The sequence below is a fragment of the Hakea prostrata genome, chromosome 5 (genome assembly GCF_041222555.1).
Source record: "Hakea prostrata isolate BN-2017 chromosome 5, UWA_Hpros_2, whole genome shotgun sequence".
NCBI classification, from domain to species: domain Eukaryota; kingdom Viridiplantae; phylum Streptophyta; class Magnoliopsida; order Proteales; family Proteaceae; genus Hakea; species Hakea prostrata.
The window spans coordinates 18007557-18034881 of record NC_142604.1 but is presented as its reverse complement, the minus strand read 5'-3'; the positions used below and the strand labels follow the sequence as shown (position 1 = coordinate 18034881).

At 40.3% G+C, this 27325-nt stretch overlaps 1 protein-coding gene, 1 non-coding gene and 1 pseudogene across 2 annotated transcripts; 1 reads left to right on the top strand and 2 right to left on the bottom strand.

Moving 5' to 3' along the window:
• Nucleotides 1–2052: 2052 nt before the first annotated feature.
• Nucleotides 2053–2155, bottom strand: LOC149015565 (U6 spliceosomal RNA). Its single transcript, XR_016173832.1, has one exon. It is a non-coding gene; the product is annotated as a U6 spliceosomal RNA (small nuclear RNA).
• Nucleotides 2156–6802: 4647 nt separating this feature from the next.
• On the bottom strand, nt 6803–13459 carry LOC149015563 (cullin-1 pseudogene; annotated as a pseudogene).
• Nucleotides 12044–12847, top strand: LOC149015564 (uncharacterized). The gene has a single exon (XM_089156554.1). It carries the CDS (start codon nt 12044–12046, stop codon nt 12845–12847), a length of 804 nt encoding a protein of 267 aa, XP_089012680.1.
• Nucleotides 13460–27325: the final 13866 nt, after the last annotated feature.

The window sequence follows — 27325 nt, the reverse complement described above, 5'->3', positions numbered from 1 at the left end:
TCCCATCCTCCCTGTAGTCAAGCTGCAGAGGCTCCAGGCCAGTGTCACCACCATCGCTTGGCTCCGCACTGCTCTTGTCAGTTGTCATATCTGCACCACAGGCAACGACTCCCAGGCCTTGTTTTGGGGTCTCACCTCCATGGGCCAGGTCGTTGAGGGTGCCCTCAATATCATCCTCACCTACACTGGTGGAGCTGAGATCAAACAGCTGCAATGGTCCTTGTCCCAGCCTGATTGGGTAGCCATTGCTTTCTCACAGTTAGGCTTTTGGTTATCAATGGCAGATCAGAAATTTTAGAGAATGAATGGAGAGGAAAACAATACAAGGTAGGGTAAGGGTGTTATGATAATCTAGTATATAACTAGGGTTAGTTTTGAAATTAAAATTACTCAAACGATGATTTAGCAGAAAGCACTAACAGACTGGACTAATGTGTCCAATGTAAGTCCAACTCTAGGATGCTTATGCTTATGAAACATAAAAAGGGGTATCAATGCATTAAGGCCTCTGTTTTGAATGTCAGAGTGATTTCTGCTAAAAAAAACTTCATCCAATAACCAAAGAAATAAGTGAATAAAAAGAGAAGCTTCCTCACTAGTTCAACCTAGCACTCACAGCTGGTTTCTTCAAGGAGCTAAGAATAGTTAATCAATTCAATATCGAATCCATGTAATCCAATACACATTTTCTTATATTGGTATTATTCATGACATCACAAACAAGAGATGGATATTAAAATTCAAAATAAAACATGGTCACAACACCTAGAAGAAACAAGGGAGGAAGGGGGCAAGCCCAAAAGTCTGCATTCAAATCATGAGATTACAAAATTGAAGCACCCAAAAAGGGAACAAAATGGCACAGGTCTAAGAAAAAGATAACCTAGGACCAGAAAACCCTCTCTCCAGAGAGTTCTTCTTTTACCTGCTAGGCCCATAAGGAGAATAACTAGTGAGCTCAAATGGAAGTGTTCAAGAAATTCCAATTTTTGGAAAGAACAGCAAGGCTAGATATAGATTGCTCTTTGAATCAGTCTAGAGGACAATTGGAGAGAGAACACTGATAGCTAGAGGTCGCCTATTGACTTCCCAACAGTCCGATCAGAACTATGAGACTTCCTGAAGGTTAAAGTTATAGGGGCCTAAACAATGAGTCATAGTAGATTTGATAAATTAAAGATACACACCTAATTAAAGTGAGGCCCCATTAGTTCATGTATACCAAGTTTGAGTTCAAGAGTTATTTCAGTTCCTCATCCAAGCACCACAAAAGCCAATTTTTGGAATGCAATACTGAGTAACAAGTTAGGTTCTTTAATGATAAAACCTATCCTATAACCAAATGAGCACAGTACAGAGTATAAAACTATCAGTTGATACATTACATAGTTCACATTCTCATTGATAACCTCTATCCAAGTTCTTATAGACTATCCTAGCCCAAAATGTATTAAACTTTTTGGCTGATTCAAGTAAAGAGTTCAACAAGACCAATACCATAATCAAATATAGCTTCCCCAATTTCATTGAATTCATTATTCCACATGGTCAGGTTCCTTTAATTTTTCTCCTTCTATAATTTGGATATTATAAAGCAGAGCTCAAGCTCCAAAACTGGCTACACAGAAGATATGGCAATTCAACTGGGAAAATCTAGAAACTTGACAACAAACCTAGGGAGGGAAACGATGTACACAAACAGAACATTCAAAACAAAACGGAATCAAAATTCAGATGCAAATAACCTCCAGTTCAAAATTCAGATTTCAGGGGATATTTCCCAGTTCAACTCCACAAGAACCACAGAGAAGCCAATTCAAAGGAGAGCAAATCAACGAAAGAAACACACGACGAATTGAAATTTTTTGACAAACAACAATATGAAATATGACACAAAGGTCATACAATTCACAAACAACAAAATGGAACTCGCTTACAGTCTATTTACTAAAAAACAGAATGAAAACTACGCGATTTTGGGCGAAAAATCGAATACTGAAAACGAGAGCAATGGAGAACCCTAGATGAGGGAATTCAGGCAAAAAATAGAAAAAAAATTTGGACCATTTCTCGATTTGTGCGTGTCATCCTTGCGCAGGGGCCATGCTAATCTTCTCTGTATCGTTCCAATTTTATCGGATGTCTCCGAAGAGACAATAATGCATCGGACTAGGGGTGTAAACGGATCGGATTCGGATCGGATAGTGGTAATACCATATTCGCATCCTATTATATTCGGACGGATTCGGATAATATCCTATCGGATTTCGGACGGATTCAGCCGGATTCGGATGATAATCGGATAGTTATTTTTTTGAATAAATTATTCTAAATGGCAATGAATATAGATTGAATACAAGTTTCGTCTACCTAGTAACATCTTTACCACTTTATTTGTGAGGGTTAGGTTTCAAATTTAAGAATTTACCAACTTTAGTAGTTATTTAGCAAAAAATCTAGCAAAATATTCACATATTTCAAGTAAAAAAAATATATAAAATAAGTAAAATAAATCCAAATAAGTAACTTAATCGGATAATTTTATCGGACGGATAATAACCGGATAAAAAGGGGTATACCATATCCGCATCCTATTAGTAATCGGATACCTCTAAACGGATGCGGATTCGGTCGGGAGCGGTTCGGTCGGGCGGTTTCGGTTATTCATTTACACCCCTACATAGGACGTGTTATTTCATGAAGAGACTATAGGTTTTTCAGCTCACCTGTATGGGACTATTCTCTAGCTGTCTAACAGTCATTCCCTGTCCATGGTTTGTGGGCCGTAATTGGGCTTATCAATGGGCTTGTAACTCCAAAAAAATTGGATCTCTTTTTCATGCACAATTTGAACAATATTGAGAGAATCACACTGAAGCTCCATCATGCTAAAGCCACACTTCACTCTTGTTCTCACCCCCTGCAGCTCACATATAAGAATATTGTCCTCTAATAAACCAGTTGTAAGTGCAAAGATGACCTTCCTTACGTGATCCCTTCCAATCGCTTTGTTGTTAGACATCGACCCATCACTATTCACAGCTAACCAGCCCTCAGGAGGTTGCAGCCAATGATGGACTGAAGCTGAGTAATTCACAAAGGAACAAGTAATGTTCTAATGATCAAAGAAAGCTCTACTACCCACCGAGTCTTTTACCACTAAGGGATCCTCCATTAACTGAAGCTGAACTAGTCTAATGATTTTACGAGTCACCTGCTCCACTGTCTGCACACCGATGTTATGAAGGCGATTATTCCTTTCCCTCCATAAACAATAGACCATGGCATTAAAGCTTAAACATTTGATTGCTTGTATACCTTTTCCTCTTGAAAAATGAGTTGCAACCCATTTAATCTCATCACTCCAACAACCAATTGAGTGGTTGGGATGACCATTCAATAAAAGAATGTTTGACCAAACCCTTCTGCTGAAGTCACAATCAAAAAATAAATGCTCACAACTTTCATTACCAACTCCACACAATAGACATCCAAGATCTATATGAACTCCCCATGCTAATAAGCGATCCTTCGCTGTTAACCTTCTACAAATTGTCAACCAAGCAATCATTGAGAAACAAGTTTGGCTCTTGGATGCCCAAACCACTTGAGCCCGCACCACTTTAGAGCTAGAACCACGAATGGCCTACATAGCTGTCTTGAGTGAAAATTGACCATTTGGGGTAGCAATCCATACATCACAGTCACCATCAATTCTTTGCAAACAACGAACCTGAGAAATCTCCTCCCACATAGAATGAAGTAGATTGTCACCCAATGGGTTTTCCCAACCACCACCTTCCCCTAAGATGTCATTGACCCCCATAAAAGGGTCTATACTCATTGCTATGTAATCATGCTGTTATCACACTTAAGTATGCCCCCTGGAAACCACAGATCTTGCCATAAAAGAGTAGATGAACCATCATGTTTTAGGTACCTAATACAATTTACTACCACCTGCCGTGTGCTGAGGATGGCTTTAAAAGTGGATGAACCATTAGAGGGCACAGGAAGGGACCACACTGATTGATTCTTGAGTCGTCTCTTCTTGACAAAATCTACCCAACAAGACTTCCGATTAGTTGCCAAGCTCCATAAGTGCCTCATGAGAGAAGCTTTATTCAAAGACTGCAGATCATAAAGACCTAGCCCCCTTCTTCCTTGGGCTTACATACCACATGCCAAGCCACCTTGTAGGAACCTATTTCATCCACTCCACACCAAAAGAATTTTTTTACAATTTTTTCTAGGTGTGTAATGATACTGCAAGGCAACTTGATCAAACTTAGCCAAATAGCCCAAAATTCCATTTATAATATGGAGACGGAGCTTGTGGAAAGGAGGAGAATCGTTCAATAAATCTATTGGCAAAATCAATCAATTAAGGAAAAAAAAAAAAAAACCAAACAAGATGGAGCAAGTTGTGTCACCATTAGATCGATCTTAAACTTCTCCTCCCGCTTGCTTTTATGTGGAGATCCTAAGTAGACAACAAGGAAAAATTAGATGAAATTTTAATAAAAAACCAACAATGTCTTCCAAAATTACAATGAAAATCACTCTCATGTTTTCGTTGGTGTAGCATCCTCAAGATCAACCTCCAATTTCGTACACGGAGTCATTGTCGTTCCCTTTTCCGGCGACGGGATTTTGTCCCTAGTCGGAGCCCCGTCCTGCCGTGTCTCAAATTCTTCAGTAAACGGGGGCTTTGGATTAGATGAAAATGGCCATATGCTAGAGTACAACCTAGGCTATATCTTTGTTCATCGAGAAGAGGTGATTTAGGTTGTAGCATAGAGCTTCGACACCAACAATGAAGAGCCAAATGATGGATTTGAAGTCGTCTTCTTCTTTCAGTGGTGAACTTGCAAATTGTTTGTATTCCGTTTTTTATTTTTTATTTTTTTATTTTTTTATTTTATTTATAATATCTATTTTAGTAGATTAAAATTTTAAAAAATAAAAATTTAAAAGACACAAGGGTATTTTCGTCACAAAATTATTAAACCAACAATTTCTGTTAAGTTTGTCCTTAGTTGATTATTTTTTGAAACCACGGGGGAGCCACATGCAAAAGGAAACTTAAACTGGACTAAAAATGACCAGGACCAAACCTCAAGGGGTCCAGATGAAAATTACCCTTTTTTTTTTGAATGTTGGTCCCAGTATCTACATTGGTCAAGGCTTCAACATTGACTTTTTTATAGAAAAAGTTAGAGAATCCCCCAGATTTCAATATCTCAGATTTCAAATCTAGACTTCAAATCTGGGATAATTTAAAATTGTGTTTGGTTGGGAAGAATCGGGTCTCCTAATTTATTTGATCGCGTTTTGGGTACTTGCTTTGACTCGGCCCCTTCGTGTCGGTTCTGCGTTTCACCGGGTTTTCGTCTGTCCGTTCCCCCGGGATCCCCAATCAAAATTTTTGGCTAAACCCGAACTTGACACTGTTTGGGCTCATTATTTTGTGAACCAAGGCCACCCTTCGAGTTGAAAAACTGGGGCTGGAATAGGGCCGATGGCTTGCCGCCTTTATCAAAAATTTGGATATTTGAGAGCTTTGAGCTTTGTTCCACAATTGGTTGCCCAACTAATTGATTTATTTTGATTACCGCAATACTCCCATGCCGATTTGATCAAGAATTCTCCATTTGTGTTTAGTGATCAGACTAGTATAGCCTTAATCTTAGAGTGAATCTAAAGGACTAGGAGCATTATCAAAGGGCGGTTTTGGGCCTATTGGGTTGTTAATAACATTTCAGAATTTCAAAATCCAAGATGGGTGAATCAAGTGACACTGACATTAATTTCCACAAACCCAATATAGATTTATAGTTGTTTGGTAAATTAGATTTCAGTTGGATTGATCTTCATCAGAAAATGACTTAGATTCCTTATTCATGATTCTAAGTTTACTTGTAAGTATGGGAGGGAAGAAAAAAAATCTCTGCTCGCTTCTGTTGAATAGATATTTAAAACAATTCATGGATAAAAATTCTAAACTTGGGGGAACATAAACATGATTTTGTTTAGTGCCTTATAAATCAGAGCTTGCCATTTTTATGTTTTGCTATTTTCATGATTTGTTTTACGTTATTGAATAGACCAGCATAGATGATGTATAACCCCAGTGGTTTGTTTGAAACAAGATTTAGTGGAATTACTGCAACTATGAACCAGCTAGAGTTATCACTTCTCTCTTACAATCATTTTTATCCTTTCAATCCGTTACTGTGGGCAGCTGTTACAGCTTTGCTTTCCCCACGTATACTCACCAGGGTTTAGGAATATCCCAGAGCTTTGTGATGTGGGAAAACCGTTACCGTGGCTCGTTGATGCTGAGTATTAGTAGCAGTGGAGTTTGGGAATGAATGTCCATATATGTAACCGTCAGGACACATAATTGAGCTTAACCATTTAGGGAGTAGGATTACTGATTACATGTAAGTTTAACATTAAAAAATCAAATAGGACAAAGCAAATTATCATTAAGCCACTTCTTGGAGGCTGAGCAAATACCAAACAGTACCTATCACAGAGAACTGAGAAATACAGAAAATGCAAAAAGAAACCAAATCAAAATGGGGGCAGAAAAAAATAATGGAAACAACACGACCAATTGATGATTACATGGAATAGAAAAAAGTTACAAACTCCTCCGGGAGACTCACCCACCACAGCCGTGGAAAATGGGGTTGGCTAAAAAAAAAAAAAAAAAAGTTGCTAAATTAAGGTGCATAACTGCGGTATCAAAAGAAATTTAAGGAACATACTACCATTGCATTGCCAGAAGCCTGATTTAGGCCAAATATCTGAATGTGTTGGGATTGTCCTCGTCTCTCTCCAGATAATCACGGGTGATTAGGTCTTCAATCCTCTTCTTGATTGTTTTGATGTCGGGCTTGAACATATGCCCAAGCTGCTCCACACACTCCATCACCAACTGTTGATGACCCAAAACCTTCCTACTCTTCATGATGCGGACAATAGTGGCATCAATTGCATATCGCCTATCCTTGTCAACATCCTCTATCACTTTCTTCTTCTCATCCACAGGAGGGAGTGGAATCTTTATCCTCCTCATTTTGTCAGTGAACTTGCCGTTGAACTCAAAAATGTCAGTCGAAGTGATGTTTTTAGTGCTTGGCTCTTTGTTAAGGATTTTGTACTTGGCACAAGACAAGGAGTGTAGAATTCGTCTTACATCATCATCTGTTAAGTTCAACTGAGCCATGATTTCTGAATAACTCAGTCTATCCGAAGCATTAAACAACAGCAACGCAGAGGCCTGATAAGTTGTCACAATTAGCTCTATGGTTTTGGGTTCAAATTTCCCATTGATGTTACAATTACCCAATGAGTATATCCAGGAAAGTTTTCTATGCCTAGTTTTTGTTTGATAGAATTCCTTAAATACCTCAACACACTTAACCATCTCTGCCGGGAGATTGAGATCAAAAGATTTATAGCTGGGCCAGAATCCAGTAGTTAAGACTGTTACTGTCAAATCTATCCCTGGATTTGCGGTTGAATTACTACTCAGATATTCTTCGAAGTTTGCCTGATTTTCCCTTGCCAAAGTTAAATCTGTAACCATTCCCTCCATCTTTGAAGTAAATTGTCCACCGCATTGCTGCTTCAGTTTTGTCAGAATACTCCTTTCATGATCATCATTTGAACTCTTGTCAAAAAGCAGCCTTCGAGCAAGTTTTTTCCTGGAAAATTCTGCAAAGAGGTCTTTATCACTGATGTAGACAAGAAGTTTTACCACCTTCTCAAGTGTCTCCTCAATTGCTTCATCACTTAGCTTCTCACTCCCACCCTTCTTTAGAATATTATCGCAGAAAGTAGCCAGTAGTTCTGCACTGGAGCTGCCAGCAACACCCTTGTTGCAGAAAACCTCAAAGGCCTCTTTGAGTGCCTTGTGAAATAGAGAGTGGTTCAAGAAGCAGTCATTAACATATGCCAAGTACTTGTCGTGTAGATCAATTACTTTCCTCACAAAAACCTGCTCTTGCAAACCAACCACATCCCTCTTCTCTGCCCTGATCTTATTACTTGCAGCATCCTCCGCTTGTTTGACCAAGGCTGTACCTTCTGCAGTAACATGCTGCTTAAATATATCTGAAACAGGTTCCAACCCACGAGGAATTCTGCAGAAGAGTCTATACATCCTTGACAAATCCTCCACCTTGTCGTCTCTGAGTAATGCACGGCATCCTGAGTGTTCTTTTTCAAGCAACTGGTTTGTACACACGGTCAACAACTCGTTCTGCACTTTCTCCAGCAATTTCTGCTCACTGCTAGAATGCAAGTAATGAGACACCCTATCAGTCTCCCGTTTTAAGCAGCACTCAGCCTTGAGCATATAATCAGGACAAGAATAGTCCAGAATCCAATTTGAAGCCTTGCGAGAATAATAAGCACCAGTATCTTGAAGCATGGCTACTTCAAAGTCATTCTCATAATAATCCAATATTTGCCCCGTTCCAATTTCAACAAAGATATCTAGAACATTCTTCAATAGCGCTCGGTCAATCTGTTCTCCTTCACGCTCTTGATCAATCAAAGAGATCACGGCATCTCTGACTTTCCCGTTTATCTCGTTGTAAATCAGATCTCGGAAGCAAGTGAGTCCAACTTCATTAAGTGGAGGAAGCGACTTCCGAGCTATAAAGTATCGATCGAGGTAACGGAAGAAACGCGAAAGCCATCTGACCATAACCTTATGATCTGACCATCTTTTGACGAGCTCTCTCAACATAAATTCTTCATGCTTCTCCCTTAAAGAAGGCAACACCGTTGAAGTAATGTACACCTCAAAGGACTCTCTGTACTTGTCATAAAGCTGTTGGGAATAATCGTGAGGGGGCTTCTGCAAGCACATGTTGTAGATGGTTGAGTAGAGCAGCATGTAATCCTCAGAGCTAAACTGTGGCTCAGGTAGCCCTTGTAGAATGTTCTTGAGCTTCGTGATACCCTTCTGCATAGACTCCCATCCTTGATCTAAATCAATAGTACTTTTACGGTCAGGCATCGTCATCTTCATCGTCATCGTCAGGAGCAGAAATCCACAATCCACAATCCTCGAAGAAGAAAGCCTCGGTAGATTAAAGATAATAAATAGTAGAAACACAGTTTCGGAAGCAAGCGATGATATGGCGAAGGAAGACGGATTCGGTCTCTGTTTTTCTCGATCGGTTGAGAACTCTTTTTCCCTTTGAATCCATATCATACATACATTATATATATATAAATCAAAGTCCCGACCTCATTAGCCACGACTCTACTAAGACGGGAAGAACAAGAGTATCACTCCAAGTAGAACACCAAAGTTCGAATTTGCTTTGAATTAAGAGTCATTAGCCCCATTAGCCACCGCCTATTATCTAATATCAAGATATGAATTTTTGTAGTGCGAGATGCAGTGGCGGACCTTAAATGTTAAATGTCACTATTTTCCCCCTCCCAATTATTGAGAACAAATTTTAAAGGTAAAATGATGGGCATAAATGTCATTCTTAACTAAAAACTAATTCATCAAGCCCCATTTATTCTTCCTTCTCTTCTTCCTATTTATTCTCTTCTTCTGTTTCTATAACTATAACGTGAGTTAAAGGAAATTTTTGAAAAACAATCTTATTAGATATTCAAAAATCAAAATGTTATTTCTAGTTAGAAACTAACTCTTCAATCCCTATTTATTCTCTTGTCTCCTCTCTCATCTATCATCTTTTCTTCCTATTTATGTCTATCCTTTCTAAAATAATGGGTTAAGAAAATTTGGAAAAAAATCGTATTCCACAATTAGGTCTCTTTCTCTTTTTTCTCTCTCTCTCTCTTTTTTTTTTTTTTTTTTGTTATTCTTTTTATTTGATTTTATATTATTTGTTTCTTTATTTCTTCTGCAATTTTTGTTATTTGATTTTGTATTGTGAATAAAATGTCTATAGTTAGTAGATAACTAACTACTATCGATTTGCATCTCTTACCTAAAAAAAAAATGGTTTACATCTCCTATCAAAGAAAATTTTGACTTGCATCTAACTTTTTAAGGTTGAAATCGTATATATATATAATTTATTTTATCTATATTTTGTTAGAAGAAAAAAATATCATTATCAATAATTTACTTTTTTTTTTCAAATATGTGTAGGCCCCACAAAATATATGTAGTCTATCTTTAATTTAATAAAATAGTTTAGAGGTGGGACCCCAAATGAGCCTTATAAGGGCCCACACAATGTGTGGCAAAAGAACATTAGTATTTCTTCAACAGAAAGGTTATCTGGCTTTCATTCTTCGTCCCCCGCCCCCGCCCCCCCACTATTGCATCCTGGGTCCGCCCCTAGCAAGATGGGAGCCGATTGAATTGGTAAATAGCAGTTTGAAAAGCATTGATCCATAATTCTTTAGGAGCGTCTGCATAAGAGAGTAAAGCCAATTTAGTTTCGACAACATGCCGGTGTTGCGCTCAAATTGACCCACCTGTTGAGGAGTATGAGGACAAAAATTTTTTATGTAAAATTCCATGAGACTGAAGGTAATGACTCAGGGTGATATTTACAAACTCAATTCCACAATTAGTTTGAATATTCTTTATGCATGCATTAAATTGTGTTTCAACCATTTTCGCAAAAGTGAAGAAAATTGAAGAAACTTCATTCCTAGAAAATAAAGGAAAGAGCCATGTGATACCGGAGTTTCCTACCCGACCGGGTCAGACCCGATCGGGTTCAACATGCCATGTAGTCAGGACTGTTACCGACCAACTTGATCAAGGCGTAACGTACGTCGGATTTTTATGATAACCACTCTCAATAGAGAAGGTCAACTCAGTAGCCAATTGAACGGGAACAATAACAATGAGGCATAATCCCAAGAGATACAACAGCCATCATCGGGTAAACTTACCAAATACAGAAAAGGTAACACTTACAGTATAAAAATAAGGACATACCCTTCCGATAAGCGTCCAATACATTTTGAACATAGTCTTGTGTAACTCTTCACGGGACCGTAATATGTTCACTGTTTGACTAAGCCATTGGAGGTGATTGCCCGGCACTCGAGCCGGCCCGCGTCTAACCCTTTTTGCAGGACTCATCATCTTGAGAATGAGAGGAGGTTTAGTCGGGAGCAACAATATAATTGTGACGCATCAGTTTGGCACCGTCTGTGGGAACGACAATCTTCAAATCATGGCAAGGCGAGGAGCTAACAATGGGCGCACTCGGCAGGAAATTGCTAGCGAGAACCCTCATTTAGACGATCAAACACACCAGGACGAGGGGGCCGGACGCTCGACCCGAGTAGAACAAGTTTCTCTCCCGAGGATAATCTGATTCCAGAAAATCTGCATGGAGAGGGCACGTCCAAAGGCCCCCAGGGACATGCTACTATAGCAGATGTAGATGAACTTCGAAAGGGAATGCTCGAAATGCAGGGGGTGTTGCGGGACTTGGTCCATCAAATTGGAGTTGAACAGGGACCAAGGAGAAACACTCAGGCGGGAAGGCTGCTGAGAGCTTTCCAAACTACCAGAGGATCTCGACAAAGTAGAGGTATTCCGAGAGGAAGGCAAGCCGAGGGTCAGAGATCAATTCACACTGGTCCCGACCATCGTCAGAGAACACCGAACGGGACCAGGATTAGTGCCCTTCACCGTATCTCGGTACCTTCCAAAACCGGATCTTTACCTCAAAGAAGTCGTCGGGAGGACATAGAACATCAAGGAGAAAGTCAGCCTCAAGCAACCCGGTCGAGCATTTCGGTTGCCCAAACGCAGTCTAGAAGAGGAGATACCACTTAATCTAATGGAAATGGAGCAAGGCAGAACCATCTTTGAAGAAGGATGGCGGAAGTCGAGCGCAAATTGGAGGATCGAGATCATGACGAAGATCTGGACGTAGTTGATTGGGAACCTTTTTCAAATGAAATCATGAATATGCCTCTTCCCCAAAATTTCATCATGCCACCTTTCACGCCTTTCAAAGGAAAAACCAATCCGAAGGAGCATATAAGCTACTTCAAGTGAGTAATGACTATCCTTGGACGGGAAGGCGAATTGCTTTGCAGAATGTTCCCAGCCTCATTGAAGGGACCAGCCATCAAATGGTTCAGCAGCCTGCAACCAGGATCCATTCACAACTTTAGGGAACTTGCCCGGAAGTTCATAGCCCGATTCAGGAGCGCGATCGGGAGCAAGAAAACGTCCGATAGCTTATTTGCTATAAGGCAGGGAAGAAGCGAGTCTATTCGGGACTTCCTGAAACGCTTTGATGAAGTAGCCATTGAGATCAAGGATCTAGACGACCACGTCGCTTACAACGCACTCTGGAGTGGCATTATTCACCAAAGACTTTTGGAGGTTCTATTGACGGACAAACCCAAGACATACTGGACATTGTTGCGCAAGTGCCGGAAGCAGGCTAGTGTTTATGAAGTAATAAACGCTCGGGTAAAAGTTGATCGAGATAGAAGACCCGATTGGGAGACTGAGAAGAATTCTCCGAACAATCGGAACCAAGGATCAAAGAATAGATGGAAGTGTGACCAAAGATGGGAAAGCTATACCCCTCTCAATGCCAAACCATCAAAAATTTTGATGAACATTTGGGACAAGAAGTCTTTGAAATGGCCTGGAAAACTTCATTCTCTTCCAGAAGATCGGGACATGACGAAATATTGTCGCTTCCATAAAGATTATGGACATCACACAAACAATTGTCAAATCCCTAAATCAGAGATCGAGAAATTAATCCAAGAGGGCAAACTTGGCCAATATGTGCGAAGATCTGGAAAACCTCGGGAATGCTCACCCGAGCCAAGAGACAGAGCCTGATCGCCCAACCCGAAAGAATCCACCAAAAAGGCTGACAAAGGAAAAGAGAAGGCAGATCGAGAGGAAACACCAGTCTATGTTATAGTGGGTGGCCCGACCGTGGAGTCAATAAAGAAGGCAAAACAAAAAGCACGGTTTGTGGGAGCTGTACACTTGCCAAAAAAGAGGCAAAACCCAGCATACCCGGAACCCATAACATTCACAGATGATGATTTGAGCGGGATTGTGGTGCCTCATGACGATGCAATCATCATTAAAGTAAAGATTGCAAATCGGGAGGTTCACCGGGTCCTGGTCAATATTGGCTCGTCAATTGATCTGTTATCTTATGAGGCTTTCAAAAGACTCAAGATAGCTGATGACTTACCTACCCCGTCAGCAACTCCCCTCTATGGCTTTGCAAGATCTTCAGTGATAGCAGAAGGAATGATCCACTTGGATCTAAAGATCGGGACGTCACCTCGAGACACACTTGTTCAAGTCAACTTCATGGTCGTGAAGGACTTATTTGCATATAATGTGATCTTGGGACAACTAAACCTCAATGCACTCGAGGCAGTCGTGTCCCCCCAACACATGAAACCTAAGTTCCCGACTGACGCTAGGGTTGCGAATGTAGCTTTGACCAATCTACCTCCCGACAATGCTATGTGAATTATTTAAAGCAAAAACGGAGGTCAGAAAGCTTGGGAAGCGCCTTGACCATTGAAGTTCGCGACGATCAGGACGAAGAAAATGTGCAAAGAGCAGAACCGGTCGAGAAGTTGGAGAGAATTCAACTAAGCCAGTCTCTACCCAACCGGGGGACGTTTATCGGATCTGAGCAACCCGAGGAATTCAAGGAGGAGCTGACCAAGTTCTTATGCGACAATGTTGATATCTTCGCATGGTCAGTAAACGACATGCCCGGGATAGACAGGCGGGTAGCAGAGCATAAGCTCTGGATTCAAAAAGATGCCATCCTGGTCATTCAAAGGAGAAGAAATTTTGCAATTGAAAAACACGAGGTGATCAGAGTAGAAGTTGAGAAACTTGAAAAATCAGGCTTCATTGAACCGATCGAATGCCCAACTTGGCTAGCCAATGTGGTAATGGTCAAAAAGGCGAACGGAAAGTGGAGAATGTGTATTGACTACACTGATCTGAACAAAGCTTGCCCGAAGGATTTTTATCCTCTACCAAGGATTGATCTATTGATTGATGCAACGGCTGGACATGAAGTCCTCAGCTTCATGGACGCTTACTCGAGGTATAACCAAATCCTAATGAGTCGGGAGGATGAGAAGCATACATCCTTCATTACCGATTGGGAAAGTTACTGTTACCGAGTAATGCCATTCGGATTGAAGAATGCAGGTGCCACATACCAAAGAGCCGCCAACAAAATATTCCAAGACCAGATCAGGAAGAACATGGAAGTATACGCGTAAAAAGTCTAGTTCGGGCTCGGCACTTAGTAGACCTTGAAGAAATGTTTGATGTCTTGAGAACATATCAGATTTGCTTAAATCCTGAGAAATGTGCCTTCGAAATTTCCTCTGGAAAATTCCTCGGTTTCATGGTTTCTCAGAGAGGAATTGAGGCCAATCCTGAGAAGATTCAGGCCTTGATTGAAATGCAACCTCCTAGCACAGTGAAAGAAATCCAATGTTTAACGAGAAGGGTGGCGGCGCTAAATCGGTTCATATCCCGAGCAGGAGAAAAATGCAACTCTTTTTTCAAAGCATTGAAGGCTACACCAAGCTCGGGAGAAATCGCGTGGACGGAAGAATGTCAGAAGGCATTTGAGCAATTAAAAGTGTCTCTCGGGACAACACCCGTCTTAGCACGACCAATAACCGGGGAAACCCTAACTGTTTATCTTGCCATTTCACCAACTGCAGTAAGTGCTGCATTGGTAAAGGGAGAAACAACTCAGAACCCGGTCTACTACGTGAGTCACGTGCTCATTGATGCAGAAACAAGATACCCGGACATTGATAAGCAGGCTCTGGCACTTTTAGTGGCCTCACAAAAGCTAAGGCCTTACTTTCAGGCACACCCAATAATTGTCCCGACCAACTTCGCTCAAGAAAATCCTTCAAAGACGTGATGTAGCAGGAAGAATGGTTGGGTGGGCAGTGGATCTGAGCGAATACCAAATCGAGTTCAAACCTAGAACGGCCATAAAAGCTCAGGTTCTAGCTGACTTTATTGTAGAAAACAGCTTGCCACAAAATAAAGACCAAGGGGCAACAACTGAAACATCAGACTTGTGGATTCTACACGTAGATGGCTAGAGTAGCACTTCTGGTTCGGGAGCTAAACTGACACTCAAAAGTCCTGAGGATTTCACAGTCAGCTATGCAATAAGGTTCAATTTCCCAGCCTCGAATAATGAAGCCGAATATGAAGCTGTCATAGCAAGCCTGAGAGTAGCCTAAGCGCTCAGAGTCCGGGAACTAGAAGTAAGAAGTGACTCCCAACTCATTGTGAATCAAATCAAGGGGGGGTATAATGCGAAAGATGAGAGAATGGAAAAGTACTTGGCTATGGTCGAGCAACTTATGATCGGGTAACTTTTCATCAAATACCCAGAAAAGAGAATGAACGGGTAGATGAACTATCTCGGCTATCTTTAGCCAACTACAAGAATCTGGATTCGACAGTTTACATTGAAGAGTTAGATCTCCTGAGCACACAAGAGCCGGAATCTTTCAACATTAGCAACGATCCCAACTGGACAACACCTTTGGTGACTTAGCTAAAGGATAACAAGCTCCCGACTGATCCAAAGGAGGCCAAGAGAATTAAAAATCAAGCTACCTTATTCACCATCATAGATGGATAGTTGTATAGAAGATCCTTCACCGAACCGCTTTTAAGGTGCGTCGGACCCTCCACCTACGCCTTAGCAGAAATCCATGAGGGAATTTGTGGCGCACACATGGGTGGAAAGGCTTTGGCGCAAAAAATATTACGTTCGGGCATATACTAGCCGACTGTGCAAAAAGATGCTCTTGAGTATGTTCGCAAATGTGAACAATGTCAGAAGCATGCAAATGGTCCAAAAGTACCAGCAATACTGATGATGCCTATCTCTAGCCCGACCCCTTTTGCAATGTGGGGAATGGACTTGATTGGGAAGCTACCAAAAGCTTCAAGAACCAGGAGTATCTCGTCGTTGCCATAGACTACTTTACAAAATGGGTCAAGGCGGAACCTTTGGCTTCCATTACGGAAAAACAAATGGAGAAGTTTTTCGAAGAAAAAGTTATCTTCAGGTTTGGAATACCTCGGGTCCTCATAAAAGATAATGGGAAGCAATTTGAAGGATCCGGATTCAAAACTTTATGTGAAAGGTATCACATCGAGCATCGATTTGCTTCGGTAGCTTACCCGCAAAGTAATGGGCAAGTTGAAGTAACAAATAGGACATTCCTGGATGGGATCAAAAAGAGATTAGAGGATAGTCGGGCGCTTTGGGCCAAAGAACTCCCGAGTGTATTGTGGTCATACAGGACCACTGCCCGAACCCTGACAGGAGAAACACTATTCTGCCATGCATATGGTACCGAAGCTTTGGCTCCCGTAGAAGTCTTGGCCGGGTCATTCCTCTACAACACCTTTGATGAAAGCAAAATGACCAAGGCCTAAGGGAAAACTTAGACTTCCTACAAGAAACTCGAGAAAAAGATCAACAAAGAAATCAATTGTACCAGAAAAGGATGGCTCGGTACTACAACTCCCGGGTGAAAAACAGAAGATATCGATCAGGAGATCTGGTACTAAGAAGAATTGGTGCTTCCAACCTGAGGAATCAAGGAAAGTTAACCCCAAGAAGGGAAGGGCCTTATATCATCGACAAAGAAACAAAACCGGAAGCATACCGACTGAAAGATTCAATAACTGGAAAGCCGATCGATCGATCATGGAACTCCACTAACCTAAGAAGGTTCTATCAGTAGTTTTGTATCTTTTTCAAAATTAATAAATTGATTCGGGTCCATCCCGGTCACCTGGCACCTTTCTTAAGGACTTGCACTTTTTTAAGACCAAATTGATTTAGGTCCATCCCGGTCACCTGGCACCTTTCTTAAGGACTTGCATTTTTTTAAGACTAAATTGATTCGAGTCCATCCCAGTCACTTGGCACCTTTCTTAGGGACTTGCACTTTTTTAAGACTAAATTGATTCGGGTACATCTCGGTCACCTTGCACCTTTCTTAAGGACTTGCACCTTTTTAAGACTAAATTGATTCAGGTCCATCCCGGTCACCTTGCACCTTTTTTAAGGACTTGATACTTATTTTGAAAAATAGTTAATCATATGCCAACAGCTCGAACGAGTTATAAAAACACAGCAATTGAGAATTCCAGGTTTTACCAACACTATATGATCAAGTCTGGAAAAAGATTCTTCAAGTCAAAACAACTTCACAACAATGCCAACATTCCCAAACAGAAGCAACAACAAGCACAAAGTCCAAAAAGAATCAAGACAGAGCCAAAATCCAAAAATCTATGCAACAACAACTGGGCCGATCGCTTGAGCCAGTCGCTTAAGTCAATCGACCGCTAGTAGCGACCGCCCCAAAATACGCACGACAGCAACTCTTCAAATACGGTTTTTGGGTCTCATTTCACTTCTACACTTCTCAAAACACATTTTGGGCTCTGGGGATTTCGTGCTAAGGGTTAGGAAAATACTTCCCATGCGACATCTACACGCTACATAGGTAATCTTCTCACAAAACCCTTCATTTCCATGGTTTGCATGTAAGAAACTACAATTTGTAACTATTTCTAGGTTTTCTTTTACGCGAAATGTTTCTTTTACTTCCCAAAACATGTCTAGGTATAGATCTACTGTTCACTATGCATTTTTACGCTAACAGGTAATTACTGGACATCTCATGGCTCTCATTTTGCATCTTTTTTCGCCTAAAAACAGATTTTCTCACTAGATGGCTGCCCGCGGAGGTAGGAGAGTACCAATTCGCGGCCGAGGTCGTGGTCCAGGTAGAGGTGACGCACATGACCCCATCCATCCAGACTACTTCAAGTCACCGGAGGCACAGGAGCTGTTCTTCGGCCACTTCAGCCAGCACCCGATCGAGTATGGTCGATCGGTAGTGACTTCAGAGGTCGAGCATTTCCAGATCGAGAGTAGATTCGCGGTAGTGGGCTGGAGAGGTACCTTGTTCTTGAATGAGGATGCCTATCCAAAGCTAGTCAAGTTATTCTACAGCAACCTGACCTTCCACAAAGAGAGGGTGGGAGAGTATGACACCATGCTAGTGATAGAGAGTCGGGTGAAGACTACAGACATATGCTTCACCACAAAGGAGCTGGCTCACATCCTAGACGTGCCATACATCCACAACGACAGGAGATGGTTCGAGCCGGGGGCTGAGTCAGATGATGTCATCCACTGGGAGGAGAGGGCTCTCGTCTACTCGAGCATCGGCTTACGTGAGTGCAGCGGGGTAGAGTCAGTGACTGAGCTGCTTCCCTTATGTAGGATCATCTCACGGATCATAGTACAGAACCTGCTGCCTAAGGCAGGTCATCAGAGTGAGATTTCACTCATGCAGGCTATGATGACCTTCTCAGTGTACACCCGCTACTAGATAAACTTGGCATACATAATCCAGAATGCCACGATCTATCGAGTGACATATCCGAGGGGAGCGAACCTTGGATACGGGCGACTTTTGACACAGATCTTCGAGCACTTCGGGGTCGACCTAGAGAGAGAGGAGACTATTCCGGTCGGACATGGCTGCACGATAGGTCACAGATTGGTCACTCAGATGCACTTACTGGGCGGACCAAACTCACCTGAGATGCCAGCCGAGCCAGAGGACATGGATGTAGAGGCTGATGATGCTGATCATGCAGACTCACCACCACCTTCTCAGTTCGAGACAGGAGGCACATCCGAGGCTCAGGATACTTCGGAGGTCGCACCACCTTGGGCTAGAGGTCTGTTCACTCGAATGGACCAGTTCGAGCAGGGGCAGGCAAAGATGAGGGGCCGATAGCAGAGTGCCTTAACATACTCTGCCAGATGAGACTAGCACCACCACCTCCACCACAGCAGTAGTAGACTTTGGCTTTTATCCTTTTTTATTCAGTACAGCTGACTTCAGAGTTTAGATATGTTTATTGTAATTTTTATTCAGCACATGTTCATTTCCTATCATTTTGTAAAGCGTAGAGTACGCTCCAAATTATGTAAAGCATTATCTCATTAATGAAGTACAGTTATGTTTGTTGCATTTATATTATTGTCTCTTATGCACTTTCTTTAATAATTAAAATGTGAGAATATATTTCGCTTGACTTATAGTAAGTTATGCAAAAGAAGATTCACTTACTTTCTTAGTTTGTTTTTAACGAAAGATGTTCTATTATTTACTCTAGTTCTTTTGAGTCACTTATGGATCTATGACTCAGATTGCTCATCTAACACTTGTATTAAGTATTATTGATTTTGTAAAACCTTGGCTCTGATACCACTTTGTGACACCCCACCTGCCGGTCTCGGTTACCCGCTCAACAACCCATGGGAGTGATCCATCACAGGATCCACGGTTTCAGTCTATCAACAATATAAATACAAATAAAGACAATCAAGAGCAATAACAATTCAATAAATGAATTAAAAGAATTACAGGAGTCCAAATACTCCAATAAAAATAATAAATGGAAGAATAATGAATTAAATGAATACGAGTTCAGCGGAAGCAATCAAAAGAGTTATATTATTTTCTTTCTACTTTCCTTTTCTAAGGCTAAATAATGTTTTTCATGAATCTCTAGAAAGGGGGTCCTCCAATTCTTTTCCATTCGCTGAGCAAATTGTCTAACCACTTTTCATCTTTGTCCATCAATGGGTGTGATAAGCGCACTCCATGCACTCGCAGGAGCTCCCGCACAGGCTATCTCCATTTCTCATTGTCGGTGCCACATCCTCTTCATATGGGAAGGTTCCTTCATAGGAAACCAGTCCATCTTCCGACACATTTCCTCCATCTGTGCAGGCTAATAAAACATATACAAATAAAGGAGTGAGTTCTAGAGAACTTAGTAAGAACAATTACAATTCCCATCAATTATCCAACAAGCATAAATGCATAAAGAATATGAATGAGTGCAAAGTATGAATGATACTATGATTCTAACTATGCAAGTCTCTAACAGCTGACATGCTTTAAGATATACACCAGCCCTCCCCTAGGTAAGTCTAGTCCCTCTGATCCGACAAGGACTGGTTATCTCTTTAGGGATCCTGGGTAAAAGGGAAAAGTCCACACCTGGCTCTTAAACCATGGCTGGGGTTAAGTCAACACTCTCTCACCACGACCATTGGTAATGAGTATTGGCACATATCGGGGTTTCTAATCCAATGCAAGGTCATACTGATAACATGTCTACATGAAGTCCAGATACATCCCCTATGGCACCAACCAACTCGGTTCAGTATCCTTCGCAACCTAGGAATGAGAATCCTCACGGACTGGCTACCTCTGTTAGACTCCACTCCTTAACCCTATGGTCATCCACATATTATTGGGGCGGATGCTCTCATGACTCCTCACGATACCCGGTCTGTTCTTTGGACGTCCATGAGCCCAACCCTACCATTTATATGACTAACAGTGGACCAACGTCACATCACTGTCATCACGGGTCATCCGGTTTCAATCCCCCTACCGAAAGGGTAGTAGCATGTGGGGTACCTAGCCATGCAAATTCTAGACTCTACCTAAGAATGTCATCCAATAGTCATGACAGTGCTGGAGACATCAGCAGGCATGTGTCCCATTCCACATCCTTCTGATATCCCAAGCTAAGATATCCCAAAGGAATATCTCATCCATCAAAACCACACACTAACCATCATCAATACGTAACATTCATAATTAACAAAATATATATGTAAACAAGACAAACAGTAGTAATATAACAAGTTTAGTATGTAAAACATGACTACAACAACATATATAATGAAAGACTAATGCTAACAGACACTGGACTAGCATGTTTAAGTATATTCATAAAGATATGATTGAATGTCCTTACTTGCATATAAGTAAATTGTCTGTAAAGCGGAATCCGTAAACTAGTATAAGACTTTCTCTTCAAACAGAGAACACCTAAACACAGGGTTACAATAATGTATTAGTCAATTGAATCAAAGTGGATCAAAACCAAAAGTCATTTGGTCACTATTTACCAGCTGGTCGCTTGGGCCGGTCGCTTAGGTTGAGCGACCGTCACTAGTGACCACCCCAAAAACAGAGAGTTTCAATCCGAAACTCAGGCTTCTGATCATCCGTTTTCAATCCGGATTTCAAGTGATCATGACCTAAATCTCGAATCTAACACTCCTATAGCCAAAGGGTGAAAGGAAACCTAACAATTACCATCATTGGATTACCCAGAACTCTCCCCTTGACTGGATCTATCCTTTTCACGAAAGCAGGGTTTCGTTTTCGGATGAATCACATCAAGAAGATTGGAAAGAGAGTTACGATTGATCAAAAGGGTAACCACCATGATGAGGGGATGGGTTAACAGGAAATTGAAAGACAAAGGAGATAAAGGATGAAGGGTGAATCCATTACCTCACTCCAGAATACCAGAAACAGGGAAGGATTGATCTCCAGATCACTACCAGCACTTCAGATCCGCTTTCGGCACTTCTCCGCAGCTGTCTAACCTCAAAAAACGGTAACCACGAATAAAATATTCGTAAATTGGAAGAGGGTTACCTTTTATAGAAGTCAGGGGGCAAAATATGGCAAAACTCCGAAAACAGACCAGGCAGTCGCTTGGTTTGATCGACCGCCACTAACAACCACCCCCATGTATTTTTCCATACAAGGGTGCTTTTTGCTAGGGGGTTAATATCCAAGTACAACCTAGCCTTAAAGAGGAGAGTTGCAATTATTTTTAGATGTTTAAAACACTTATGAAAGGTGTTAGGTAGGGTCACTGATAAAGCATGTGGACTTCAAGCTTTCAGGCCTGGGATCAAAGCCATCCTATCCCCACACCCCCAACCTTATCTGTTGGAGAAAAAGTGGTGGGAAATTGGGATTAGGTGGAGCAACTATACAGAGAAGCGTTTGTTTCTCAAAACTCTGTTGTCAAACAACTTTGAAATCATTTCCACCTTAGATTGGTCTGATTGTAGGAATGTCCTTTAAATTTGCCCCTGTATGACATTCTATTCCCCTTCCTCCTGTTTTTATTATACTTTATACCAATATTTGTCCTTCACAATTTTAAATTGACCCTCATCTTTGCTAAATTGTTTTGCCTACTCCACTCAGCTTGGCAGAACTTTTTAGTTTAAAATCACTGATTGAATGAGAGTTTAACTTGTGGTGGTGAATGCTCATTTAAATTTTCTTTGGATGCATGTGAAAACTTTCATATTTTAATGGTTGATGACTCCTTTCTTTCTCAAATGCATGTCTATGGGTTTCTATGTGGAGTGTCTTTTTTTTTTTTTTTTTTTTTTTTTTTAATTTAATATAAGAAAATGGGAAGAATTACTCCCACAACTTTCACATGCACCAGCAGTCAGCGAAGAGCAGCTCTTTTTATTTCTTAGACAAGTGATGCAAGCAATATAATTCATGTTGTCTGAATTCTAGACACTACAAAGATGGTACCTTGACTTGGAAGTATAAATATGAAATACAACTGTTTTGCACAAGATTGATTTTCCCCAGTGAATTATCATGTTCTACTAGTTATGAATTATTGGATCTTGCAGGAACATGTCAAATATGCAGTCTCTGAAGCTTCCTTACATCAAAACACTTAAGGTTTTCCTGCTGAAATTCAGATCAGTAACTCATTCTAATTTCATCAAATATGCAGCTCTGAAGCTTTTTGCTTGTCTCATGTAAACTCATTTTCTTTAATTTTGAAGTCATGTTTTGCACTCATGGTAAACATCTATAATGCTACACAATCTAGTATGTCCAATACAGCACATTAAAGTGCGAAGGTGAACTAAAACTTTTACTATCATTTGCTGTCTCCTAATTGAGTACTCAACCTTAAGAAAGCCTTACACCAGACATATAGGGTGGCTACCGGATGTAGTTCTAGATTGGTAGGGGACCAGTAGAAGTTAATGACCAGATCTGCTATGAACAGGTGGGCTTAACTAGGCCAAAAAATAGTATTTGGTCATATTAGGGTTAGGATTTTATTGGACTGTGGTTTAGTGAAAGGTTTATGTCAAATGAGGTTGTAGTGGATAACAGTGAAGGTCTCACAATGTTTTAATGGGGGTGAAGTATATGGAATTGATTTGACAGCAATTTACAAGTAGGGTTTTAGATTTCTGGAAAGAGAATGATGTAGAAATTCTTGGGTTTGTCTGATTAGAACTCAACCAAATTTGAATGTTTTTGGTAGGAGTCTATGGGGGGGGGGGGGGTAACCAGTTAGAATTGTGGATAATTCTGATAGTTGGTTTAAGTTTGAGTGAGATTAGGGTTTTGGGAATAAGTTGAGATGGGGTTTGCAAAGGGCTTAATGGAAAGAATGGGCTGAGCGTTGGATTGACTTCTCAGATGGCCCAAGACAATGCTTTTGAGGTAGTCATTGGGAAGGAACGTCCGGGGCGGGATCGTGGTGCAGGTGTAGGAGTTACACTTATTAGTCGTCACCTCACTCAGAAAGACAATGAGATGCGATTGGAAAGAGAAAAAGTCAGCAAAAAATTGGAAAATTGGAGAATGAGATCAAAGACATCAAACATAAATTAGTGGAGAAGGAAAAAGATTATAGTCAACTTCAGCTTGAAATGAACCAATTAACTCAACTTGTAATGGATAGGCTTGGCTCACAAGGTTCAACTCAGGTATGAAAGTTTAGTTGTACTTGTTTCCTGATATATCTTAGTTGGAGCTTATTTGCTTCTCTTCTGCAGCTTATGGAGAATTTTTGAAAGAAAATGGTGAAAAGCCTGTCACTTGGAAAAGAGCATCTACAATGGAAGAGCTGCTCCGTGAGGCTGATTTGGTGAGGTCTAATATCTGGTGCTCAACTGGGACATTTAAAGTGTTACTAGTATTCAATATGTATATTAGATAATCAATAAGTGTGCATATATTTACAAACTTAGATTTTCATAGTGTTAAACTTGCACTGCTAGGGCTTTTCCAATAATCTAAAATCGGATAATCCAATTCTAATAAAATGGTCTTGTTGATGCTCTTTACAGATAAGTCTTCATCCTGTGTTGGACAAAACTATTTATCATCTGATCAACAAAGAGAGGCTCTCAACAATGAAAAAGGTGAGTTATCTATACAGACTACTTTTTCCCAAGATTCAACTGATTATGAGCAGCATATAAATTTAGAGAGACAAACAATATTCTTTACAGGAAGCGATCCTTGTGAATTGTAGTAGGGGCCCTGTGGTTGATGAAGAAGCTCTGGTTGAGCATCTAAAAGAGAACCCTATGTTTAGAGTTGGTCTTGATGTCTATGAGGTGACTCCCATGTCCATGAGTTTGATTCTTTGTTCAAGTCAAAATTCCAAGTCATTTTTTGTTCTCAACTCCTACTGTTTGTGGCTTTTTCAATAGGATGAGCCTTTCATGAAGCCTGGACTTGCTGACTTGAGTAGTACCCCATATTGCATCTGCTTCCAAGGTAAGAGGGATACTAACAATTCTTTTTGCATATTAGGAACATCCTCATACTTTCCTTTTGTATAACCGAGCCATATAATTATCAAATGACGTCTCAACTTTGGACAGGATAGTTTTACAATCCCGTTACTGATATACATGATTTATATGTGAAATCCTTTATGTGCTGCTCAATTTTGAATATAACTTATCTCCTTTTTTTGGTTCTTGTAGTGGACTCGTGAAGGGATGGCAACACTGGTTGCTCTGAATGTTCTGGTATTTCACAAGAATAGCAATTGAATACTCTACTCAAGTTTGATGAAACTAAATTGTAATTTTATGAGTTGTGCTGTTGATGTACAAAAACACATTTTTTGTTTATTACAGGGAAAAATTAAAGGATACCCAGTTTGGTTAGATCCGAACCGAGTAGAACCATTTCTTAATGAGAACTCCCCACCACCAGCTGCTTGTCCTAGCATTTTAAATGAAAAGGCCTTAGGTACAAATTATGCTTTGATATTCATAGATTTTACAGATTTTGTGGTTTACAAATTAGGCTTTGATATTTATAAATTTCGTAGATTTTACAGATTTTGCATGACCAATCTTTCTTTTCAATTGGTTTTTGCAGAAGCTGCTCAAGAATGCATCCATATTCTGTCATTTGTTGAAACTGCAGTCCCAGGAGGCTTTCCTAGAAACTTTTTTGCTCCTTGTGAGTCAGAGGTGATTCTAACCTTGGTGGTTGAGTTGCTTCCAGAGTTATGGAATTATAGTCTTCCTAATATGGAGAACAAAGGCCCCAAGCCTGAATATTTCGCAAAGTTGGACGAAGAAGGCGATGGATATCTTGATATGAATGAGCTAACTGTACTCTACTACATATTAGCAACACGGAAAGAATTTGAACACTATGGGCTCTTTATAAAGGATATGCTCTACTCTTGTGAGAAATGCTACAACAAGATTGATGATCGGTATCACTACAACCTTTGTGGTTTTTGCTATCACAGTAAAGAATTTCAGCACAAGCACACAACCTTCTTGGATTGATATGCACTGCTACAAAGTAACAAGCAGGTAACTAATTATGGCGAACAGTTAATACAATAATCTTTCTTTTCATTACTTCCTTAATTAGCAGCCAATTCTACTGATGTTTTGTGCTCTTGTTAATTTGTCAAATCATCAGCATAGCTGAAGAGGCGTCAAGTTTGTTTTGAGTGCTCAGAGTCTTGTTGAGAGGGAAAAGAAAGTGCCTTCACTTGGAGTAAGTTGGAGGAGAAGTGATGATATGGAGTTGATATTATCTATGGTGAAGAAGCTCACTGGTGAGCAAGTATAAAAATGAAAATTGTAAAGTAGGGATAAAGCAGAGCTTTCCTATTAAATAGTGTACTTCATTTGTAAAATTGAATTTGGATTGATGGAATTGGATATTCATTTGTAAAATTGAATTTGGATTGATGGAATTGAATATTCATTTGTAAAATTGGTAGAATATAGGATTTCAGTTGTGCTTACATTTTGGATTGTTGGTATATGTATAACGGAAAGTGGCACATTTACATTTGTAAAATTGAATTTGGATTGATGGAATTGGATCTTCATTTGTAAAATTGAATTTGGCTTTTTGGAACCAATTTTTTTTTAATTAAAAAAATTATCCCGGCGTTTAACTGACACCGGCATAGGTAACATATGACGGTGTTTATTAGAAACACCAGCATAACATATGACGACATTTATTAAAAATGCCGGTAATAAAGTTAAACTCTTATGTCTACTACGGCATTTCCAAAACGCCGCAAACAAAAAACTCTAATAACGGCATTTATAAAAATGCCGGGAAAAAAATGAATGTTATAGTCTACGGCGGTGTTTCTTAAGTGCCGCGGTAAATTCCTTTTACCGGCATTTCTCGGAAACACTGGCAATATTATGGCACTTCGTTTTCACCCGCATCATATTCTGAAGTCATGTGAAGCTATTGAAAGATATGGTGGCAGTTAAAGCACCAAAGTCGTGAATCAGACGTAAATTTTTGAACATTTTAAATACTTGGTTTGAAATATAGGTTTATATTTAACTTGTCTTTTAACCAAGTTAGTAAAGCCGTCGATGGGCATACAAGAGGGAATTCACTAATGCGATGTCTTTTTGTTTCAAAAGCACTTTGGAGGAAATGGGAATAACGTGGAACTAGATAAAACGGAATGGTTCCATTTTGAAGTTACTTCCGTTTCGTCAGCCTGATCACAGTGATGAAACGGAATTTAAAATGAACCATTTCGTTTCATCAGTGTCATCACAGTGATCAAACGAAATTGTTCCATTTCAAGCACCTTTAAAACGGATCCATTCCGTTTCATCAACCTTGTCACAATGATGAAACGGAATAGTTCCGTTTAAAAATGAACCATTCCATTATATCATAGCCATCCCAATAATGAAACGGAATGGTTCTGTTTTAAACGGAACCATTCCGTTTCAACACTGTCATGGCTATGCTAAAACGGAATGGGTCCTTTTTAAACGAAACCATTCCGTTTCAACCCGGTCATGAATATGATAACCAGGGAATGGTACCTTTTTAAACGAAACCATTCCGTTTCAACTCGGTCGTGAATATGATACCCAGGGAATGGTTCCTTTTTAAATAGAACCATTCCGTTTCAACACTGTGATCAGTCTAATGAAACGGAATGGTTCCTTTTTAAACGGAACCATTCCATTTCATCCATGTGATCAGTCTGATGAAACGGAATGGTTCCTTTTTAAATGGACCCATTCAGTTTCAACATTGTGATTAGTCCGAT